The 23,278-nt window shown below is 46.5% G+C and overlaps 1 protein-coding gene across 1 annotated transcript in view; it reads right to left on the minus strand.

Moving 5' to 3' along the window:
- FBXO10 (F-box protein 10) overlaps positions 1-23,278 on the minus strand; it is a 124,761-nt gene that overhangs the window by 17,926 nt on the left and 83,557 nt on the right. The window contains exons 7-8 of the mRNA XM_038769919.1: positions 20,165-20,235; positions 4,319-4,471 (exon numbers count right to left, since the gene is read on the minus strand). Coding sequence (XP_038625847.1) covers positions 4,319-4,471; positions 20,165-20,235 — 224 coding nt within the window. The remainder of the gene's footprint in view (positions 1-4,318; positions 4,472-20,164; positions 20,236-23,278) is intronic.

Raw genomic sequence — 23,278 nt, forward strand, 5'->3', positions numbered from 1 at the left:
TTCCCACTCCCTTCTGCATCACCTGATTTGCACCTGTTATTCACCCCTCCCTCAGCCCCACAGCCCTTATGTACATATCCGTAATTTATTTCTTTATTTATATTAATGTCTGTCTCCCCCTCGGTTGTACTGTATTCTCCTGAACACTCAGTACAGTGGTCGGCACACAGTAAGCGCTCAATAAATACGATTGAGCTGACCCTCAGAACAAATGCAAAGCTCTCTCTTTACTTAATTTTAGTCCCGAGGGGTCAGACTCAAAGGCCCTGGGTGCAATGCGAATTCTCTCTCAGAACCGAGAGATAAGGTTCTTATTTTTAACTTTGTGACTGCAGAATTATCTTCCCATAGGTCCGAGAGAAAGGGCTCTTATTTTTAACTCGGTGACTGCAGAATGATCTTCCCAAAGGCCCGGGGAATCAACCTTGCTAGCTTTGACTTTGATGCCGCATGTGATGCCAGTGTAACCTTCAGGAAGTCACTTAACCTTTCCAGTTCATTCATTTGTGATGAGAAGCAGCAGTGAACCTGCCTTGCAGAAATTGTAGTTAGAAACACTAATTAGCGGTTTGTGACACGCCGAGCATATCAAGTGCTTACATAGTAATAGTTAAGCGCTGAATAATAATAACGGTCGAGGGCTTGGGTGGAGAGTAGGGAATAGGGACATGGCTGCTTCTTGCTGACCTATCGGTCAGTAGGTTTGTAGTTATGCAAATTCATTCATTCAATCGTATTTATTGAGCGCTTACGGTGTGCAGAGCACTGTACTAAGCGCTTGGGAAGTAAAAGTCGGCAACGTATGGGGACGGTCCCTACCCAACAACGGGCTCACAGTCTAGATACTTCAGAGGAAAAAAAAAAGGGCAATGGGCACAGAATTAATACATAAAGAGAACCACAGCAGGTTCCACATTTCTGCTTGTCTTCTCAATTTGCACCCTTTATTCACCCCTCCCTCAGCCCCACAACACTTATGTACATATTCATAATTTATTTATTCACATCGATGTCTGTCTCCCCCTCTATAGTAGAAGTTCGTTGTGGGCAGGGAATGTGCCTACCAACTCTATTATATTGTACTTTCCCATTCATTCAATCGTATTTATTGAGCGCTTCCCAAGCACTTAGTACAGTGCACCGCACGCAGTAAGCACTCAATAAATACCACTGATTGGTTATATGATGGTAGATTTAATTCTTTTGTAATTAAGTTTACTGATCTGAAAATCAGGACAACGTGTACAGACAGTCCTTGGTTTAAGATGCTTGAGTTGCACCAAAGAGTACCTTCATTTTCCATGTTTCAAATGCTGTTTCAGATTTACAACCCATTATTTTTGACTTTATCAACCAGTCAATCCATCAGGGGTATTTACTGAGTGCTTACTGCGTGCAGAGCACTGTATTAGAAACTTGGGAGAGCACAGTGCAATAAGTTTAGTAGATACGATCGCTGCCCACAAGGAGCTTACAACCTAACAGCTGAGACAGAGATTAAAATAAGTTGTGGGTGGGAGGAAGCAATAGAGTGTAATGATACGTACGCGAGTGCTACTCGGGGGAAAGGGGCACCCAAAATGCTTAGGTGAAGCGCTGAAATGGAACTGGAGTAGGGGGATAAGGTAGGGAGGTGAGAAATGAATCGGAGAAGGCCTCCTGAAGGAGATGTGAGCAGTTGTGGCTGGGGGGGTGCACCAGAGTAATGGAGAGATGGGGAAACAGTTTTAAATGCCATGATGAGGGGCAGGGGAGGGGAAGAAAGTTGGAAGAAGGTGGAGGGAACGGAGTGGGAAAAGGGGTGGGTGGCAATGGTACTTGACGGCCAAGTGCAGTACATTCATTTTCTCTTCTGATGAGGTAAAAGTTGGCAACCCTAATGTGGACCACCGCTGCCTGAATATAAATGCGTGAAATATAGCTACATTACCTACCGTTAAATGATCGAGGACACGATTCTGGGTAATTTCTATAAAAATAAGACATCCAACCCTGGTTCAGGACCCAATCGCCCATTTATAACATTGGTCCTATGAGAAAATTGGTTTTGACTTACCATGTTTCTACCTATGACATTTCACAAGAACCGATTTTGCTGCGAGCCCGTTGTTGGGTAGGGACCGTCTCTGTATGTTTCCAGCTTGTACTTCCCAAGCGCTTAGAGCCCGTTGTTGGGTAGGGACCGTCTCTATATGTTGCCAACTTGTACTTCCCAAGCGCTTAGTACGGGGCTCTGCACACAGTAAGCGCTCAATAAATACGATTGAATGAATGAATAAGTCCAAGGGTTGCCTGCATCCTGTTTCTTTGTGAACGAGTGGATTGCAGGAATGTGAGAATCAGTGGGGCATTGTATGTATTCCTTCATTAAAATTCATCCATTCATTCAATCATATTTACTGAACACTTGCACTGTACTGAGCGGCTGGGAAAGTACAATAAAACAAAAAGACACTAAAGACTCCCAAACTAACCTTCCGACTATACCCTGCTTGTGACTCTCCCATCTCTAACCAGTTGCTCATGTAAGCTCATTATCGGCACGGAACAAGTCTGTTAAATCTGTTATATTGTACTTTCCCAAGCACTTAGTACAGTGCTCTGCACATAGTAAGCACTCAATAAGTAACACTGATTGATGACATTCCCCTTGCATGAGTCCCTTTCCACTCAAATCCACAAACCACATCCCTCTCCAGCTTCAAAGTCCCCCGATAAAGCATCTTCTTTAACCCCTAATTTCCTGAACATACCACCGAAATCAGCTACCATTGTAATTGTGAGATCACCTGTTCTTTCATTGCCTATTTACTTTTGTTCTTATCATGTGTCTGTACGCTTAAACTTTTACCTGTTGTATTTATTGGGCAATTTATTTATGTCTGTCTGTCATCCCCATTCGGTTGTCCATTCCACGAATGCAGGTGTCGTTCAATCAATTGTATTTATCGAGCACTTACTCTGTGCAAGGCATTGTACTAAACGCTTGGGAGAGTACGATACAACAACAGACACATTCCCTGCCCCCAGTGAGTCTACATTCTAGAGGGGAAGACAGACATTAATATGAATAAATAAATTTCCGATATGTACATAATCGCTGTACACATAGAGAGAAACCTATAAAAAATCTTACATAATTCATGATAGGGGCAAGTAGCCACATAATTGCTTCGATAAAACAAATCTTACGAAGTCAGTAAAAAAAGGATCAGCAGCATAAAAGTAAAGCAAGAGGGAGCAAGTCAGGGCAACACAGAAGGGAGTGGGAAAAGAGAAAACGAGGACTTAGGGAAGGTCTCTTGATCCTTCAGTGAGGTTGGGAGAATAATTGTCTGTCAGATATGAAAAGGGAGGGAATTCCAGGTCGGGGGCAGAGTGGAGGCGAGAGATCGGAAGCGAAATAGATGAGATCGAGGTACAGTGAGTCGGTTGGCATTTCAGGAGTGAAGTGTGCGGGCTGGGTTGTAGTAGAAGAATAACGAAGTGAGGTAGGAGGGGGCGAGGTGATGGAGCGCTTTAAAGCCACGATGAGGAATTTCCGTTTCATGCGGAGGTGGGTGGGTAACCACTGGAGGCTCCTGAGGAATGGGGAAACACGGACTGAACGCTTTTGTGGAAAGATGCTCCAGACAGCAGAGTACAGTATGGACTGGGGTGGGGAGAGACCGGAGGCTGGGAGGTCAGCAAAGAGGCTTATTCGGTAATCAAGATGCAACGGGGTAAATGTTTGGATTAACGTGGTAGCAGTTTGGACGGAGAGGAAAGGGCGGATTTTAGCCATGTTGTGAAGGTGAAACCGACAGGATTTAGTGATGGATTGAGTACGTGGGTGGAATGAGAGAGAGGGGTCAAGGATGATGCCAAGGTTACGGACTTGTGAGGCAGGAAGGACGGTGGGACTGTCTACAGTGATGGGAAAGTCAGGGGGAGGACAGGGTTTGGGGGAGAAAATCAGGAGTTCTCTTTCAGACATGTTACGTTTGTGGTGTCAGCGGGACACCCAAGTAGGGATGTCTTGAAGGCAGGAGAAAATGCGAGACTGCAGAGAGGGAGAGCGATCGGGGCTGGAGATGGAGATTTGGGGATCATCCGCACAGAGGTGGTAGTTGAAGCCATAGGAGCGAATGAGTTCTCCGAGGGAGTGGATGGAGATGGAGCCTAGAAGGGGGCCCAGAACTGACCCTTGAGAGACCCCCACAGTTAGGGGGTGGGGGGCATTGCCAAGTGCCCAGGACAGCGCTCTGCTCCCCGTGAGTGCTCAATAAATGCTGCTGCTGGTGATGATGGTGATTTCACTCTTTAAAACATTTCTTACCATATATAGTATTTCCTTCAATCAGTCCTTTCCCTTGCTCTCCCACAACCACTCCGTCCGAGTAGCCACAGCAAATGAGGTTACTTCTGAGAACGGGGTCAGCTCCTCGACGGATGTCCGCACCGCCCCACTGATTCTCCCGGATGACGTTTTCTACAGGAGGAGTACAAAGGAGTCGATTACGTTCATGGTCCGCAGCGCTGACTGCACAAAATCCAAAGGCCACTGGAGAAATCCCGCCTGGGGGCACAGAACGATTCGTCACTATAGAATGAGCCCTCAAAATATGTTCCAAGGGGCAGCAAGAGAATGAAGGAAGACAAACATCATCATCATCATCATCATCATCATCATCAATCGTATTTATTCAATCAATCAATCAATCGTATTTATTGAGCGCTTACTATGTGCAGAGCACTGTACTAAGCACTTGGGAAGTACAAATTGGCAACACACAGAGACAGTCCCTACCCAACAGTGGGCTCACAGTCTAAAAGGGGGAGACAGAGAACAAAACCAAACATACCAACAAAATAAAATAAATAGGATAGAAATGTACAAGTAAAATAAATAAATAAATAAATAGAGTAATAAATATGTACAATGTACATATGTACACATGTAAATATGTACAATATGTAATAAATATGTAATTTAATCGTACAAACCTGACCAAGTGGCCTTTAGAAGCAGGCTCCATAGAAAGGCTGGAAAATTATTATTAGTAGTAGTACTGTTAATAATAATGATGGTATCTGTTAAGCGCTTACTACGTGCCAAGCACTGTTCTAAGCGCTGGGGGGGGATACAAGGTTATCAGGTGGTCCCACATGGGGCTCACAGTCTTAGTCCCCGTTTTACAGATGAGGTAACTGAGGCACAGAGAAGTGACTTGGCAAAAGTCACCCAGCTGACAAGTGGCAGAGACGGGATCCGAACCCATGACCTCTGACTCCCAAGCCCATGCTCTTTCCACTAAGCCACGCTGCTTCTCTAATAATAATAACGACGGTATGTGCCAAGCACTGTTCTAAGCGCTGGGGGAGGATAATACAAGGCTGTCAGGTCGTCCCACGTGGGGCTCACAGGCTTAATCCCCATTTTCCAGATGAGGTAACTGAGGCACAGAGAAAGGAAGTGACTTGCCCAAAGTCACACTGCTGACAAGTGGCAGAGGCAGGATTAGAACCCACGACCTCTGACTCCCAAGCCCGGGCTCTTTCCATTAAGCCACGCGGCTCTTCTCCTGCTGTCCGTGGAGCAATTGTGGATGCAGCACTGCAAAGAACGGGGCAGTGATTTGTGTTTATACACACGCGTGTGTATGCCAAACTCCTTAGAGAAGCAGTGTGGCTCAGTGGAAAGAGCCCAGGCTTGGGAGTCAGAGGTCACGGGTTCAAATTCCGGCTCCACCAACTGTCAGCTGTGTGACTCTGGGCAAGTCACTTCACTTCTCTGGGCCTCAGTTACCTCATCTGTACAATGGGGATTAAGACTGTGAGCCCCACGTGGGACAACCTGATCACCTTGTATCTTCCCCAGCGCTTAGACCAGTGCTTTGCACATAGTAAGCGCTTAACAAATGCCATTATTATTATTATTATTATTATTATTATGTGCCAGACACCATTCTAAAACAACTCACTGCACATCTTCTATTATTTCAGATGAGACTGCTTTTGGAGGAGCAGTGTGGCTCGGTGGAAAGAGCCCGGGCTTCGGAGTCAAAGGTCATGGGTTCAAATCCCGGCTCCGCCACTTGTCAGCTGTGTGACTTTGGGCAAGGCACTTCACTTCTCTATGCCTCAGTGACCTCATCTGTAAAATGGGGATTAAGACTGTGAGCCCCCCGTGGGACAACCCGATCACCTTGTAACCTCCCCAGTGCTTAGAACAGTGCTTTGCACATAGTAAGCGCTTAATAAATGCCATTATTATTATTATTATTATTATTATTATTATTATTAACTCAAAGACAGAACGAGAACTGAGCTCCACTGAATATTTGCAACACTTCCATATGGCCGAATGGTAATTTCCGGGATTTTACAAATCCCATATAGCGATCATCATCATCATCATCAATCGTATTTATTGAGCGCTTACTATGTGCAGAGCACTGTACTAAGCGCTTGGGAAGTACAAATTGGCAACATATAGAGACAGTCCCTACCCAACAGTGGGCTCACAGTCTAAAAGGGGGAGACAGAGAACAAAACCAAACATACTAACAAAATAAAATAAATAGAATAGATATGTACAAATAAAATAAATAAATAGCGATGCCTTTCAGTTTGAAGATGCCGCGGCTGACAGGGAGATGGTATAATGGGCTGTGAATCTCTTGTGCACTTTGTCCACGGAGATACAGTCGACCAGTTTTTCTGGGCCTTTCTCATCTGGGATGAGCATTGCTTAGACACCAATGGATAAGAGGGGGAAGGTCCGTCCTACCCCCAGCAGGAAATGCGCTTGAGTTATTTTTGCAGTAGTGGTGATACTTTTTTTTTTTTAAATGGTATTTAAGTGCTTACTACGTGCTACGCACTGCACTCGGCTAGACACAAGATAATCCACATGGACCCGGTCTCTGTGCCACTGAGGGAACTGAGGCACAGGGAAGGGAAGGGACTTGTCCAAGGTCATACAGGAGACAAGTGGCGAAGCCGGGATTAGAACTCATCCCCCTCTGGCTCCCAGGCTCACTAAGAGATCCACAGCCGCTCGCCTGGTCCTCTATATTTCAGGGGTCACTGTGCTGAGATTTCAAGGCATCATTCTCCTTTCACTGGCCCTTTAAAATATTCCAAAGTAGCACTGTTTTGTGACGGAAGGAATAGGGGGAAGAGGGATTTGCACTAGGAGTTATGATTTAAGAATTAACCTTTGGAATTAGGAACTCATCTCTCCAACTTGCTCATTACCAATTTCCCCTGAGGTTTCCAAGGCCAATTGTTTCATTTCTCTACGCGACACTTGCCCAAACGCAAAATGAAGCCAATACCTTCCCCTTTTGATCTCACCAGGCTGTTCTGAGGGATGACGCTAGAGAAGCAGCACAGACCTGGGAGTATGGCTTCTAATCCAGCTCCTCCACTTGGCTGCTGTGTGACCTTGGGTAAGTCACTTCACTTCTCTGTGCTTCACTTACCTCATCTGTAAAATGGGGATTGAGACTGTGAGCCCCACGTGGGACATGGACGGTCTCCAACCGGATCGGCTTGCATCATCTACCCCAGTGCTTAGTACAGTGCCTGGCACAAATTAAGTGCTTAACAAATACCATAAAAAAAGAAACTAGAACTTTTTGCTCCAATGGAAGTATTTGTTTGTTAATTGAAGTATTTTTTTTCCTGAAATCAACTCGAGTGTACAATTCTCAGGCACAATAAATGATGACGAACAAGTACCAGTGAGAAAAATGCTCACAAACCCTCATTATTATAATAACTGTGGTATTTGTTACTTGCTGCGTATCATACACTTGTAAAAAGCTCTGGGGTGGATAGAGTGGGCTGGTGAGAGAAACCCAGTTCTAAACAGCTCTTTTCATTAACTTGACATGTAATGACCCCCAAAAGAGTACCAAATACCATCAGTCAGCCGATCACATTTATTGAGTGCACTGAACTAAGCGCTCGGGAGAGTACAATATAGCAATATAACAGAAACGTTCCCTCCCCACAAAGAGTATACAGGCTAGAGGGCGAGACAGATATTAATATAAACAAATTACAGATATCATCATCAATCGTATTTATTGAGCGCTTACTGTGTGCAGAGCACTGTACTAAGCGCTTGAATGTACATAAGTTCTGTGGGGCTGGGACTGGGAACGAAGGGAACAAATCAGGGTGATGAAGAAGGGAAAGGGAGAAGAAGAAAATATCTCTTCCCACAGTCGGTGGTAAATCGTGGCATCAACTAAGAAGTTCCCTGAAGAATTCACAACAGCCTCGTTTCCCTTCCGCCCATCAGACACCCTTAGCACCCACGTATTTAATTCGAGGCTCAGCACTGTACAGTGCTGTGCACATAGTAAGCGCTCAATAAATATGATCGAATGAATGGATATTCAACCATTTTTATTCACTGGGTCAGTGGCGATGGCGGGGAGTTGGAACCCACTGCAATGGCTAGCTAGTAAGAAGGGTCATTGCAATTACCTCAGAAACAAAAGCTCATACAAGCTTAGCACAAAAGCAAAGCATGCTAAAATAAAATTGGGGATGTGTTCTACGCAGCCTTCCTTTTGGAATTCTACATTAAGTATAAGAAACAAACAAAAAAACTACATTCAGGTGGCCCTCTCTTTAAACTGTGGATGCACTGAAAGAAAACAGGGAAGGTGTCACATTTTTGGGTGGGGGGCGGGTGGCCCCCAATCCAAAAACAAGCAAGCAACAAGACTGGGTAAGTGATAATCCTTAGAAAGAACTCAATGAATAATGAACAGCATCAATCTCTCCTACATCCAAAGTTCAAATTCACATAATAAAGGAAAATGAGAATAAGAGAATATGGATTTAGTAGAAACTGATTACCGCTGCTAAAAAAGGCATATGTCTACTGAGAAAAAAAAAATCCCTATGTAGTCTACCTCATTACTGACTTTTCCGCTTTAATGAGTCCTTTTCACTCTCTCTGTTTTTTACAGGGCTTGTGGAAAGTCAGGTTTATTGAGCTAAATCCCAGGAAAAAACAATGGTGCAAATTTGAGTACAATCCTTTGGGTTTAAATTTGTTTTTATGAGAATGAGAGAGCATTTATAATCTTGTCCTATGGAAGGACCCAGATGATTCAATTAGTATAATTAAATGCACTTCCAGACCTTTGTCTGTAAATCCAAGACGAGGGCAGTAGCATATTCAATGCAATATTTAAATTGTCCTTAATATCATTACAACAATTTTCCCTAAATAGCTTTCCTGAGAGCAATATATGATTTATAGGGGAAACAACTGCAAGAGTCATAACGGTAATAAAACTGACTCTTATAAAAGCATAATTTTCTAAGATACAGGGCAACACAGATAAATGAAATCCATAGATAACTCAAAAACTACTACTTTAGTCATTTTAAACTGCTCCCCCATCAAGCCCTTTGTCAGAGGGCTTGTTACACGAAGGAAAATGGACTGCTTTGAGTTCTGCCACCGCCCAACTTCTGGAGGAGGTGTTAGGAAGCAGTGAAATGACAAAAAAAAAAGTCTTCTGCTCTTGAGACTCTGAAGAGTCACTTTTAGCAGGACTTTCGAACGTTTTCCGGCCCTCTTTCCACGGAATACTCTAGTGGCTACCCTGCCCCTTAATTATTATTATTATTGTTATTATTATTACTCACTCCAAAGAAAATCAACCACCAAAACGGTTCAGGGTTCATCTCGAGGAGAGGGGGCTGGAAACATCTTTTGCCGCGTGGCTTAGTGGAAAGAGCACGGGCTTGGGAGTCGGAGGATGTGGGTTCTAATCCCGGCTCCACCACTTGTCTGTTGCGTGACCTTGGGCAAGTCACTTAACTTCTCTGTGCCTCAGTTACCTCATCTGTAAAATGGGGATTGAGACTGTGAGCCCCACGTGGGACAACCTGATTAACTAGTATCTACTCCAGTGCTTAGAACAGTGTTTGACACATAGTAAGCGCTTAACAAATACCATATTTATTACTATTATTATCCTTTGCATCCCCCCCTGGAAGGGAAGGTTTGAAGCCAGGGACTGTAGACTGTGGGGAGGGGGATGTGAGGTTTGGTATCTGTAGCCCTCTTGCAAAATCTCCCTGATTCCTGCATGTTTTAAATCCCCCTGATTTTGACCTGGGTGCCGCCACTTGTCTGCCGTGTGATCCTTTGCCTCAGTTATCTCATCTGTAAAATGGGGATTGACTGCGAGCCTCACGTTGGACATGGACTGCGACCAACCTGATTACTCTGCATCTATTCCAACGCTTAGTACAGTGCCTGGCACACAATAAGCGTTTACCAAATACCATTTTTTTGTTCTAAAAAAGTCTGAGAAGTAGCAGACCCACAAGGATCGGTGGTTAGTACAGTGCTCTGCACACAGTAAGCGCTCAATAAATACGATTGATTGATTGATTGATTGAGGAAGGCCCATTACATTAGGGTCATAATTAACCCCGAGGATCACATAAACCACATGGCATTACTGCCTAATCCTTGGGATCAAAATCTTTACCAAACGGAAAGAGTGGAAGGAGGAAGTTAAGTCCGTACCAAACCTTAATAAGGAAACCACTAAACCCAGCTTCCTTTGAGTATCCCGGACTTGAAGTCACCTCAAGGAGTGTGAACTTTTTACCTGTAAAATGGGGATTAAGACTGTGAGCCCCATGTAGGACACTGACTACGTCCAACCTGATTAGCTTGTATCTACCCCAGTGCTTGGCACATAGTAAGTGCTTAACAAATCCCCCCCACCCCAAGACAAAACAACCCTTTTTATTTTGAGGGTTGGGGCGACCATGGGAACAGGGTGTTGGAGGACAGGGGGGCTTGGGGGATTTGGGGGAACAGAGCCGGAAAACAGAGGAGGAAGAAGGCAGGGGGTGGAGGAGGGGAGATGGAACAGATTGAGAGGTGGGGTGAGGTGGGTGGATGGTTCCTTCTCAAAGAGTTTTGGGGCCAGGGTGAGAAGAAACGCTCATGCCCAGCCCTGGTGCCCAGCGAGGGCCAGGAAAGCAGGACCAGAAGAACATCCTCCTCCTCTTCATGCTGGCACAGGGCAAAAGAGAGAGGTGCCACCTTGGCTCCACCTTTCGAGCGCCAAGCTACATCTGTCCACCCTGCACCAAAAGCCACGCCATCATCCCCTGGGGTCAAACACATAGGCTCCGTAGTTCCCCTTGATCCTATGAAATCAGAGCCAAGGGTGGTCACCCCCAAACTTCACGTGCGCTCCCAGGTTACCAAGGTCACCACCAGTTCACTTGTTCATACCTGATTTCCCATTCAATCCCTGCCAAATCTTGCCACTTTTTCCTGCACCACGTCTTCAGCTATTTCCCAATTCACCGCCTTTGCTCCCCCGCAAGCCACCGTTTTAGCTATACCATGCTCTCCACTCTCTCGCCTCCATCCACATCCTCACCATCGGTATTTATTGAGCACTTACTATGTGCTCAGCACTGCACTAAGGGCTCGGGAGGGTACAGTGCAACAGAGGTGGCAGATGTGGTCCCTGCCCACAATGAGCTGACAATCTAGAGGGGGAGACAGGCATTAATATAAGTAAATAATTTATAATATATGCTGTTCCCCTGGCTTGAAAGTCCCTCCCTCCCCGCATCAGACAGACCCCAGCTTTCCCCAAATTCAAAGCCCTCCCAAAATCCCACCTCCTCCAACAAGCTTTCCCTGATCGATTTCTTGGCACCCTGGGCCATACCGTCCCTCCAGCTCATTCTAGCACCTAAGAAATTATTTACACCCTCCTCTGCATCCTTTGCTACGACACCTTCAATGTTTGACCTCTCTACTTGGAAATATTTTTATGTTTATCTCCCCTATTAGCGCATCAGCTCCTTGTGGGCAGGAAGCCCGTCACGAGAAGCAGCGTGGCTTAGTAGATAGAGCCCGGGCCTGGGACCTGGGTTCTCATCCCGACTCGGCCACGTGTCTGCTGTGTGACCTTGGGCAAGTCACTTCGCTTCTCTGGGTCTCAGTTACCTCATCTGAAAAATGGGGATTAAGACTGTGAGCCCCACGTGGGACAGAGACTGTGTCCAACTTGCTTAACTTGAATCTACCCCAGTGCTTAGAACAGTGCTTGGCATATAATGAATCAATCAATCAATCAATCGTATTTACTGAGCGCTTACTAGGTGCAGAGCACTGTACTAAGCGCTTGGGAAGTACAAATTGGCAACACATAGAGACAGTCCCTACCCAACAGTGGGCTCACAGTCTAAAAGGGGGAGACAGAGAACAGAACCAAACATACCAACAAAATAAAATAAATAGGATAGAAATGTACAAGTAAAATAAATAAATAAATAGAGTAATAAATATGTACAATATAGTTAGCACTTAATGAGTACTATTATTATTATTATTATTAGTCTGATCTTCCCATGCAATTGTTACAATGGACTGCACCAAGTGGGCACTCAGTATGTGCCGCTACTCCCACGGCTACTACTATTATTAATATCTGCCAAACCCGATCCGTACGACGTGACGGGCATTGCTGGAACGATCATTAAACAACCAAACTCTCCAAAGGGCTAACTGCAAAAAGGTGGTCAACGTGGTTAAATGCTTTTTTAAAAAAAACATCACATGTATACATCTGTATATGTGGTGTATAAGGTTCATCCTGCTTCTGTTCAACAGACTTTACAAAAATAGGCAGGGTTCGAATGGATGGGATGGCTTCAGACACACTAAGACTGTTGGAAGGCAATTTTGCTCTCGGCGTGGAGCCGTCCTTTCAAAAGCCATCACGGAGAATTAGAGCTCGAGCAGAAAATTTGAGCCGACTGGCTGTCGTTACTCTACTGCCATTTCAGTGGATCGGGATCTTCCCCGCTTCCATCCTCCAAGAGCCAATTTGAAGAGTCCTAATGGCAGCCCTTACTTACCTCCCTTCCCTAACTGTCCAGTGTTAATGGAGAAGCAGCGTGACTTAGTGGCCTGGGAGCCAGGAGGTCATGGGTTCGAATCCCGGCTCCGCCACATGCCTGCTGTGTGTCCTCGGGCAAGTCACTTCACTTCTCTAGGCCTCAGTTACCTCATCTGCAAAACGAGGATTAGGAGCGTGAGCCCTACTTGGAACAGGGACTGGGTCCTAAGTTAGATCTACCCCAGCGTTCAGAACGGTGCTTGGCGCATAGTAAGGACCACGATTATTATCTTTATTATTATTAGCTGCATTTTGTGGCCTCTGGCTGGCGGGACTATAAAGGGTAGAACTCCTCAGCCCAACAGGAGTTTACTCTCCGGAAACCTCTCCCTCCCCAAACTGAACTGAGATGCTGCTGCTGGACCACGGAACTGAAGCCTTCCGGGTTTGACTGGGGAGGGGGCGGTTTCAGGGGGTCAAGCCCCAGAGACCCCCTGAAACCCCCTTGGCGCCGCCAAAATGCTAGCATCAGCCCTGCTTCCCCCACTCACCTGGTACGTACGGAAGAGAGCCATTTTGTTACATCAAAACCATACGACTAAGGTGGCCGTTCGCCTGGTTTTGTGTGGGGCAGTTTGGTTTTCAGAGGGTCTGTTCCCTGTCCGGGAATAAGAGCGGTATTTGTGAAGTGCTTATAACGCGCCAACTACCATGCTAAGCGATAGGGCGCCGGACCCTTCGTGTTTGAGATTTTTTTTTTCAACGCCCTGCCTCCCCTCCGCCTCAGCTCCGGCCGTCAAGTCCCGCAGTTTGGAAGTGGTGCCTGGATTTACAGGAAGCTAGAAGGGGAAGGCAAGAGAAGCCGTGTAGTTCTGGTGGACACTGCTGGGAGTCAGGAAGGACCCGGGTTCTAATTCTGGCTCTAAGTAGGAGGGAGGACGGGTATTGAATCCCCGTTTTCCTGATGAGGAAACTGAGGCATAGAGAAGTTAAGGTCACACAGCAGGCAATTGGCAGAGCCGGGATTAGAACCCAGGTCCTCGGGTGACGCCACAATGCTTCCTACTGGGCCATCCTGCTTCCTGCCACTGCAGGGGATCTGAGGACTTGCACTGTCATACTGGACACCCCCCAATACTCTCATCATCATCATCAATCGTATTTATTGAGCGCTTACTGTGTGCAGAGCACTGTACTAAGCGCTTGGGAAGTACAAGTTGGCAACATATAGAGACGGTCCCTACCCAACAGTGGGCTCACGGTCTCATCTGCCACGAGGGAGTGGGAGAAATCACACAGGTCCTCGGATCTCCCAAAATGCCACTTCCAGTTTCCTTACGCATTGGTGCTATCACGGGGAATCTTGAGATTAAAACTTGGAAGGCAGCTGGTAATCTTATTGCTTTTCTACCCCTGCCCCCAGTTCTGTGGCACTGCTTGGCGGTACTTGGGATGGTAGTAATAATAGCATCTACTAAGCGCTTACTACACGCAGAACACTGTACTAAGCACTAGGAAGAACACACAGGTGGGAATAAGACACGGGCGGCTCACAGTCTAATCAGCCTAGGACAAGGCCAGAGGGATGGAGAGAAGCAGCTTCCAAAAAAGGCTCTAAAGGAGAAAGAAAAACAGGCCTCAGATGCCTAGCTTGGAAAGGATTTTGAAGAGGACTGAAAGAGGTCCTAAGTCTCGGCTAGGATAAGATCAGTGAAGGGTTGGGAAGGGGGCCGGAACAGAAGCCGAATGGAAGCAAAGTGATGCCGACGGCAAATCGAAAGAAAGACGGGGCAGAACAAAATACAAGGACGATGAGACAAAGTTAAAACAATCTCTCTGAAGAGTTCTCAGTTGGCAGAGAAAAATAAACAGGTAGTAAATCGAATACAAAAAGCAATGAAGGTCTACTATCAATAACCTTCAGAAATCAATCAAAAACCAAAAAGGCCACAATTCAGGCTCAGGGCTCACTCCCTTTAAGGAAGCGGATGGTAGAGTGGAAGACAAGCCCGGAAGCAAGATTACCGCTCTGGAAATGAAGTTGTCTAAAACAGGTGACCGGGAAAAATAGACTACACAAAACAAGGCACGGCTAAGTATACTAAAACGAAGCTTAATAATGTAAATGTGGGAGGAAGAAGGCTAAGTTGACAAGGCGGTGTTAACCGAATGGAAGGAAAAAAAGGGCTGGATAAATAAATAAAAGAAGTGATACTTGAGAGAATGGGAAATCTACAGGCAGAACAAGAATTAGCCCTAAGGATTAGGAAGGGAAGGAGAAAAGAGTTGGGAGAAATGAGAGCGCTTTCCATCCCACTCCACCAGTACTGATGTACATTCTTCAAATCAATCAATCAATGGTATTTACTGAGTGCTTACTATATGCAAAGCACAGTCCTAAGTGCTTGGGAGACTACAATACAAGAGAAACTTGGCTGCTTACCCCACTTGTAATTTATTTTTCTGTCTCCCTGGCTAGCTCCTTGAGGGCAGAGATCATATTCTTTCAATCAATCGATCAGTTGTATTTATTGAGCGCTTACTGTGTGCAGAGCACTAAACTAAGTGCTTGGGAGAGTATACCATACAGAGTCAGTAGACATATTCCCTACCCACAGTGAGCTTGCAGTCGAGACCGCAGTCTAGAGACCACAGTCTAGTTTCAATAATAATAATAATAATAATAATAATAATAATAATGATGGCGTTTATTAAGCATTTACTATGTGCAAAGCACTGTTCTAAGCGCTGGGGAGGTTACAAGGTGATCAGGTTGTCCCACGGTGGGGGGGGGGGGGGCTCACAGTCTTCATCCCCATTTTCCAGATGAGGTAACTGAGGCACAGAGAAGTGAAGTGACTTGCCCAAAGTCACACAGCAGACAAGTGGTGGAGCCGGGATTTGAACCCATGACCTCGGACTCCAAAGCCCATGACCTCGGACTCCAAAGCCCACGCTCTTTCCACTGAGCCACGCGGCTTTTCAAGAACCTAGTAGCCAATTTGTACTATATGTTGCCAACTTGTACTTCCCAAGCGCTTAGTACAGTGCTCTGCACACAGTAAGCGCTCAATAAATATGATTGATTGATAGTAGAGTGCAAGCACTCGTGGGCAGGGAACATGTCTGTTTATTGCTGTATTGTACTATCCCAAGCGCTTCATACAGTGCTCTGTACATGGTAAGCGCTCAATAAATATGACTGACTGAATAAATACCAATCAATCAATCAATCGTATTTATTGAGCGCTTACTGTGGGCAGAGCACTGTACTAAGCGCTTGGGAAGTACAAATACCAGCAATTGATTGATGTCCACGGACAAAAATCTAGACATTTTTCAAACCCTTCCCTGGCAATCTTGTTTTGACTCCTTCCCCTCTAAATCTTTTAACGTCAGGAATGCCAAAGGAAGATGAACCACATTACCTGATTTCTGGGTTCTTCTTGAGCAACAGAAAACGTGCAACGGGCCGGCTAACGGAGCACAGGCCTGCTAAAGCTATTTCAGCTCATTGAAAAAGCCAGCAGTGACCATCATCATCATCATCAATCGTATTTATTGAGCGCTTACTATGTGCGGAGCACTGTACTAAGCGCTTGGGAAGTACAAATCGGCAACATATAGAGACAGTCCCTACCCAACAGCGGGACAACACTACTCCAACACCTCCAAACAAATGAGAGCGACGAGCAAAGCAATTTCCACCTATCAGGCCGCAAATTATTTTCTTGGCTAACAGTGTCATAATGCTCTTTTGTGGCAGGCTTAAACACTGGGTTTGCAGAAGAGCACGCGCCCGGGAGTCAGAGGACCTGAGTTCTAATCCCAGCTCTGCCACTCGTGCCCCCCTCACCTGCCATTCTCGGCCTCCTGTTCCCGTTTCCCTCATCCTGACTTCTCCGCTGGCGTCCTTATGTTCATTCGATTCTCTGTGAGTCCCGGGTGCCGGGCCTGGGTGCGACGAACCGCATTCTTAGCTGCTTGGGAGTCCATCAACCAGTAGTATTTATTGACATCTCCTCCAAGAGGCCTTCCCAGACTAAGCCCTCATTTCCTCTTCTCCCACTCCCTTCTGCATCGCCCTGACTTGCTCCCTTTACCTACCACCCACCCCGCCCCGCGCCCCAACAATCCTGATTACGTACATATCCGTGATTTATTTATTTTTCGCGTCTGTCTCCCCGTCTAGACTGTAAACTCGCTGTGGGCAGAATGGGTCTGTTATAATAATAATAATGGCATTTATTAAGCACTTACTAGGTGCAAAGCACTGTTCTAAGCGCTGGGGATCAGGTTGTCCCACGGGGGGGGCTCACGGTCTTGACCCTCATTTTACAGATGAGGGAACTGAGGCACAGAGAAGTGAAGTGACTTGCCCAAAGTCACACAGCTGACAACTGGCAGAGCCGGGATTCAGACCCTTGACCCCTGCCTCCAGAGCCCGTGCTCTTTCCACCGAGCCACGCTGGTACTCTCCCAAGCGTTTAGCACAGTGCCCTGCACCAGGTATGTGCTCAATAAATAAGACTGAATGATTGAGTGCCCACTGTTGGGTAGGGACCGTCTCTATATGTTGCCAACTTGTACTTCCCACGCGCTTAGTACAGTGCTCTGCACACAGTAAGCGCTCAATAAATACGATTGATTGAGTGGTTTATGGGTGCACAGAACTGGCTTGAACACTTGGGAGAGTACGATACCATACAGTTGAATTGTCCCTCTCCTCAAGGAGTTTACAATCTAGTAAGCACCGCCCATCTTCTAAGGCATCAGCTAGGGCTGGGAAAGTCTCAACTCAAGACTGTAAGCTCGTCATGGGCAGGGAATGTGTCTGTTTACTGCTGTATTGTACTCTCTCAAGCGCCTAGTACAGTGCTCTTCTAGAGCTCTCCCCCTTCTAGACCGGGAGTTGGGTAGGGACCGTCTCTATATGTTGCCAACTTGTACTTCCCAAGCGCCTAGTACAGTGCTCTGCACACAGTAAGCGCTCAATAAATACGATTGAATGAATGAATGCTCTGCACACAGTAAGCACTCAATAAATACGACTGAATGGATGAGCCTCGCGGCCCCCCAGGCCTGGAGAAATCGACTTAAACCGGAACCGATCAGGTCGGGTCATAGAGAAGCAGCACGGCCCAGTGGAAAGAACTCGGGCCTGGGAGTGAGAAGGTCATGGGTTCCAATCCTGGCTCCGCCACATGTCTGCTGCGTGACCTTAGGCAAGTCACTTCACTTCTCTGGGCCTCAGTTCCCTCACCTGGAAAATGGAGATCGAGACCGTGAGCCCGACGTGGGGCAGGGACTGTGTCCAACCTTATTTGCTTGCATCCACCCCAGCACGGAGTCCAGCGCCCGGCACGTAGTAGACGCTTAACAAATACCCTAATTATTATTATAGAGCCGATTCTCCAATGCCCACTGGAAAAGTTCACACTTGAGGGGTGCCTGGATTCGGCCAAGATGCCTCTGAGCGCATTAATCTATATGTTGCCAATTTGTACTTCCCAAGCGCTTAGTACAGTGCTCTGCACACAGTAAGCGCTCAATAAATACGATTGATGATGATGATGATGATTAATCGTCCCGTCGTCCAAGGACTGACGGAGAGCTGAGCGCAAAACTGGAAAGTTCTTTGCTTTAGTCATTATTCTAGCTGAGAGCTGGAAGCAGGGCGGGGGAAAACAAATGAGGTGAAAAGCCCTTCCCAGAACAATGAGTTCAAAGTGGTTGTTGTTTGTAAGGACCAAGTAACTTACTTTACTGCTGGCTGCCTAATTAATTAGCCCGGGCTTCATCCCAGCCTATTTTAGTTTCTCTGGATTCTCCATCTATAGGAATCGGCAAACTTTCTGTCAACAAATGGTGAGAACCGCCAGCCCGCCAAGAACGGCAAAGGCCCATTTCGCGTTGGAAATAATGAGCCCCATGTGCATCTTACCTTAGAAAAATAAGCAGATATACGAAGACTGCTGTTTTCCTAAGGGGAGCTGATGCTAATTAGGCAAGTTTGGGGCTCATTATTTCCGACGCGAAATGGGCCTTCGCCGTTCTGGGCTGGCTGGCAGTTCTCACCATTTGTGAAGGATTCCCTGCCAAAGCAGGCCCTGTTTGGGGGGACCCAACTATCTCTGCATTCTCGGGAATCACCATCCCCATCTTGTCAAGAGAAAGAAAAAAACAGTGTGGTCAATTCCTATTCTGAGACAGAGGGGAAGAATTGAGCTGAATGTTAGACGGCAATGAAAAAGCAGAAAGCAACCTTAAAGAAGCTGGGACCCAAGTGGTTCAGAGCCTTCAGTTCTCTCATTTATCATTCTATTGTACTCTCCCAAGCGCTCCGTACAGTGCTTTGCACACAGTAAGCGCCCAATAAATATGATGGAATGAATGCCAAATCGCACGGCTCCCCGATGACTGTTCTTTTCAAGTACTGCTTAACTGACAGAGTTTACTGGTGATATTGTGGTGTGTTGAATTTGAATTTATTTTCACCATTCACAGGATGACATTCGTACTGTTCATCTGACTTAGACGGTCAGCCCCTTAAGGCATCTTTGTGTCATTGCCCCAGTGTTGAGTACAGTGCTTTGCCCACTGTCAGAGCGTAATAATAATGTAATTTGTTATTACTATTTACTGTTATTACTATTACATGAATTCTAGCCAGTCGAGTTTCAGAAAGATGCTTTGTAATTATTACTACTAAGTGTTTTTCTGAAACTCAACTGGCTAGAATTCTTGTCCCATTATACCCACGGGGAACCTGAGGATCAGAGAGGTAGGGTCGCGTCCCAGGTCCACGCAAGCCGTTCAGGGAAGGAGCTGGGATTAATTAATGATTAACGACGGTATTTTTTAAGCGCTTACTATGTGTCGAGCACTGTTCTAAGTGCTGGGGGAGATACAAGGTAATGAACTTGTCCCATATGGGGCTCACAGTCTTCATCCCCGTTTTACAGATGAGGTAAGTGAGGCCCAGAGAAGTGAAGTGCCTTGCCCAAAGTCACACAGCCGACAAGCAGCGGAGCCGGGATTAGAACCCGCGACCTCTGACTCCCGAGCCCGGGCTCTTTCCACTGAGCCACGCTGCTTCTCAGCGTGATTATTACGATGCACTGTTCCAGACTACCAGTTGGGCAGTTTATCTATGGACCCCATCTGCTTCTTTAAATAGGATTACTTTCCACTGGTAATACGGCAATATTTCAACAAAGCAGCCAAGCACCCATCAGGAGGAGGTACTTCCATTTCCATACCTATGATCTGTCCTCTTCCATTCTCATTTACTGCTATGCCAGCAGCGAGTCCTTGAAAAATGTGGTTTCCACTACAAAAGAAGGAAATGAAAATAACCGATTAGACTCTAAATGTTATTAGGCAAACGGCAAAGACAAACTACCCGCGATTGTCTCGGAAGATTGAAATCAACTCCTTGTCTCCGAGAAGAGGCAGCAGCTGCATACGGCTTTTTCTGACGTTTTCATATGCTATGCCTATAACTTATCTTTCCTGAATGTGAAGTAATAGGGTATGGTGACAATACGTAATACGGGGAGTACAAGAGGAAAAACAAATCAAGAGAAAAAGAATCATTTTAGCACAGTGGAAACCAAAATGCTAATTTCCTTTGTTTTTGGGTGGATTCAGTGTTTATAAATCACGAAGGGCCACGCTACCCATGAGCCCACTGTTGGGTAGGGACCGTCTCTTGGACTTCCCAAGCGCTTAGTACAGTGATCTGCACACAGTAAGCGCTCAATAAATACGATTGATTGATTGATGGCGAATATGGCAAGAGCTAGGTCTCCCAAATGGGGCAAGCAACCACCCCCCCCCCCCACACACAGAATTCCAAGTCCTCCATCTGCAACTACAACTTGGGGGACGATTCATCCGATCATATTTATTGAGCGCTTACTGTGTGCAGAGCACTGTACTAAGCGCTTCAAGAACTGCAAGGCTCAATCAGCTCGCTCGATCTCTATCAATCGTATATACTGAGCTTATTCTATGTGCAGAGCACCGTACTAAGCGTTTGGGAGAGTACAATATAATAGAGTTGGCAGACACGGTCCCTGCCCACAATGAGCCTACAGTCTAGAGGGGGAGACGGACATTAACAGAAATAAGTAAATTACAGATGTGTACCTAAGTGCCGTGGGGCTGAGGGAAGAGGGAATAAAGGGGGCAAATCCAAGTGCAAGGGTGATGCAGACGGGAGTGGGAGAAGGGGAAATGGGGGCTTAATTGGGGAAGGCCTCGCGGAGATGTGCTTTTAATAAGGCTCCCAAGGCGGGAAGAGTGACCTTCTGCTGGATGTGAAGATGGAGGGCGTTCCAAGCCGGAGGCAGGACGTGGGCGAAAGGCTGGTGGTGCAATAGATGTGATCGAGGTACAGTGAGTTGGCTGGCATTAGAGGAGCAAAAAAAGTGTGCAGGCTTGGTGGTAGGAGGAAAGCAGAGAGATAAGGTAGGAGGTGGCAAGGTGATTGAGTGCTTTAGAGCCGATGGTAATGAGTTTGGTTGATATGGAGGTGAACGGGCAACCACTGGACGTTCTTGATCAATTAATGGTATTTCCTGACCACTTATTAAATGCCCAGCACCATACTAAGCGCGTGGGAAAGTACAATACAATGGAATTAGTGGATACGTTCCCTGCCCAAAATGAGTTTACAGTCTAGAGGGGTGGGGAGTCTTGAGGAGCAGGGAAACACGGACTGACGTTTTTTGTAGAAAAAACGATCTAGGCAGCAGAGTGAAGCGCGGACTGGATTGGGGAGAGCGAGAAGACAGGGAGGTCACCAAGAGGACTGATGCGGCAATCAAGGCGGGAGAGGATAAGTGCTTGCATTAACGTGGTGGCAGTTTGGAGAGGAAAGGGCGGATTTTAGCAACGTTGTGAAGGTTGAACTGACAGGATTTAGCGACACACTGAATATGTGGGTGGAATGAGAGAGATGAGTTAAGGTTAAAGCCAGCATTACGGGCTTGTGAGACAGGGAGGATAGTGGTATTGTCTACAGTGATGAGAAAGACGGGGGAAGGATGGGGATCGGGTGGGTAGACGAGGAGTTCTGGGTTGGACGTGTTAAGCCTGAGGTGACGGCGGGGCATCCAAATAGAGGTTTCCTGAGGGAAGGAGGAAATGCGAGACTGCAGAGAGGGAGAGATCAGGGCTGGAGATGTAGATTTGGGAAGAACCTGCGTAAAGATGGGAGTTGAAGCCATGGGAGCAAATGAGTTCTTCGAAGGAGTGGGCGTAGATGGATGATAGAAGGGGACCCAGAACTGAGCCTTGAGGGATCGCCACGGTAAGGGGGCGGGAGGTGAAAGAGACTGAGAATGAGCAGTCAGAGAGATAGGAGGAGAATCGGGAGAGGACAGGGGCAGTGAAGGTTGAATGACGTTTCCAGAACGGGCAGTAACTAGAGTCCAGCCCACACACTCCTCTCCTCTGGCACCGGTTTACTCATTCTGCCCCATCTCACCTAGCTCACCTCCGCCCCCTTTCCCATGTCCTCCCCCCAGCCTGAAATTCCCTCCCCTCGCATACGGCCCAGACCACCACTCTCCCCACCTTCGAAGCATCATTACGGTCACGTCGTCGCCTCCAATATCCAATATCGCCTTCCCCGATACGTCCTCTTTCCCCTGGCTCCCTCGCCCTCCTGCGTCGACAACGCGGCTTACCGAGCAGATCACGGGCCTCGGAGTCGGAAGGAGCTGGGTTCTCACCCCGGCTCTGCCACGTGTCTGCTGTGTGACCTTGGGCAAGTCACTTCACTGGGCCTCAGTTACCTCATCTGGAAAACGGGGATGAAGAGTGCGAGCCCCATGTGGGCCAGGGACTGTAGCCAACCTGATATTAACTTGTATCTATCTCAGCTGTTTGGCACATAGCAAGTGCTTAACAAGTGCCATAATTATTATTACGTCTATATATATCATATATATATATCTCCCCCTTTAGACTGTGAGCTCATTACGTGCAGGAATGTGTCTGTTGTTATTTTGTATTCTCCCAAGCGCTTAGTACAGTGCTTTGCACAGAGTAAGTCCTCCTCAAATAGGAATGAATGAATGTCTCACCTTTCTACCCCACATCACTTATGTACATAATAATAATAATAATAATAATAATGATGATGATGGCATTCGTTAAGCACTTACTATGTGCAGAGCACTGTTCTAAGCGCGAAATTAGATAGTGCAAATTATCTATTTATGTGAATGTCTGTCTCCCCTTCTAGACTGTAAGCTCATTCATTCATTCATTCGTATTTATTGAGCGCTTACGGTGTGAAGAGCACTGTACTAAGCGCTTGAGAAGTACAAGTCGGCAACGTATAGGGACGGTCCCTACCCAAT

This window comes from Tachyglossus aculeatus, chromosome X4 (genome assembly GCF_015852505.1).
Source record: "Tachyglossus aculeatus isolate mTacAcu1 chromosome X4, mTacAcu1.pri, whole genome shotgun sequence".
Lineage (NCBI taxonomy): Eukaryota > Metazoa > Chordata > Mammalia > Monotremata > Tachyglossidae > Tachyglossus > Tachyglossus aculeatus.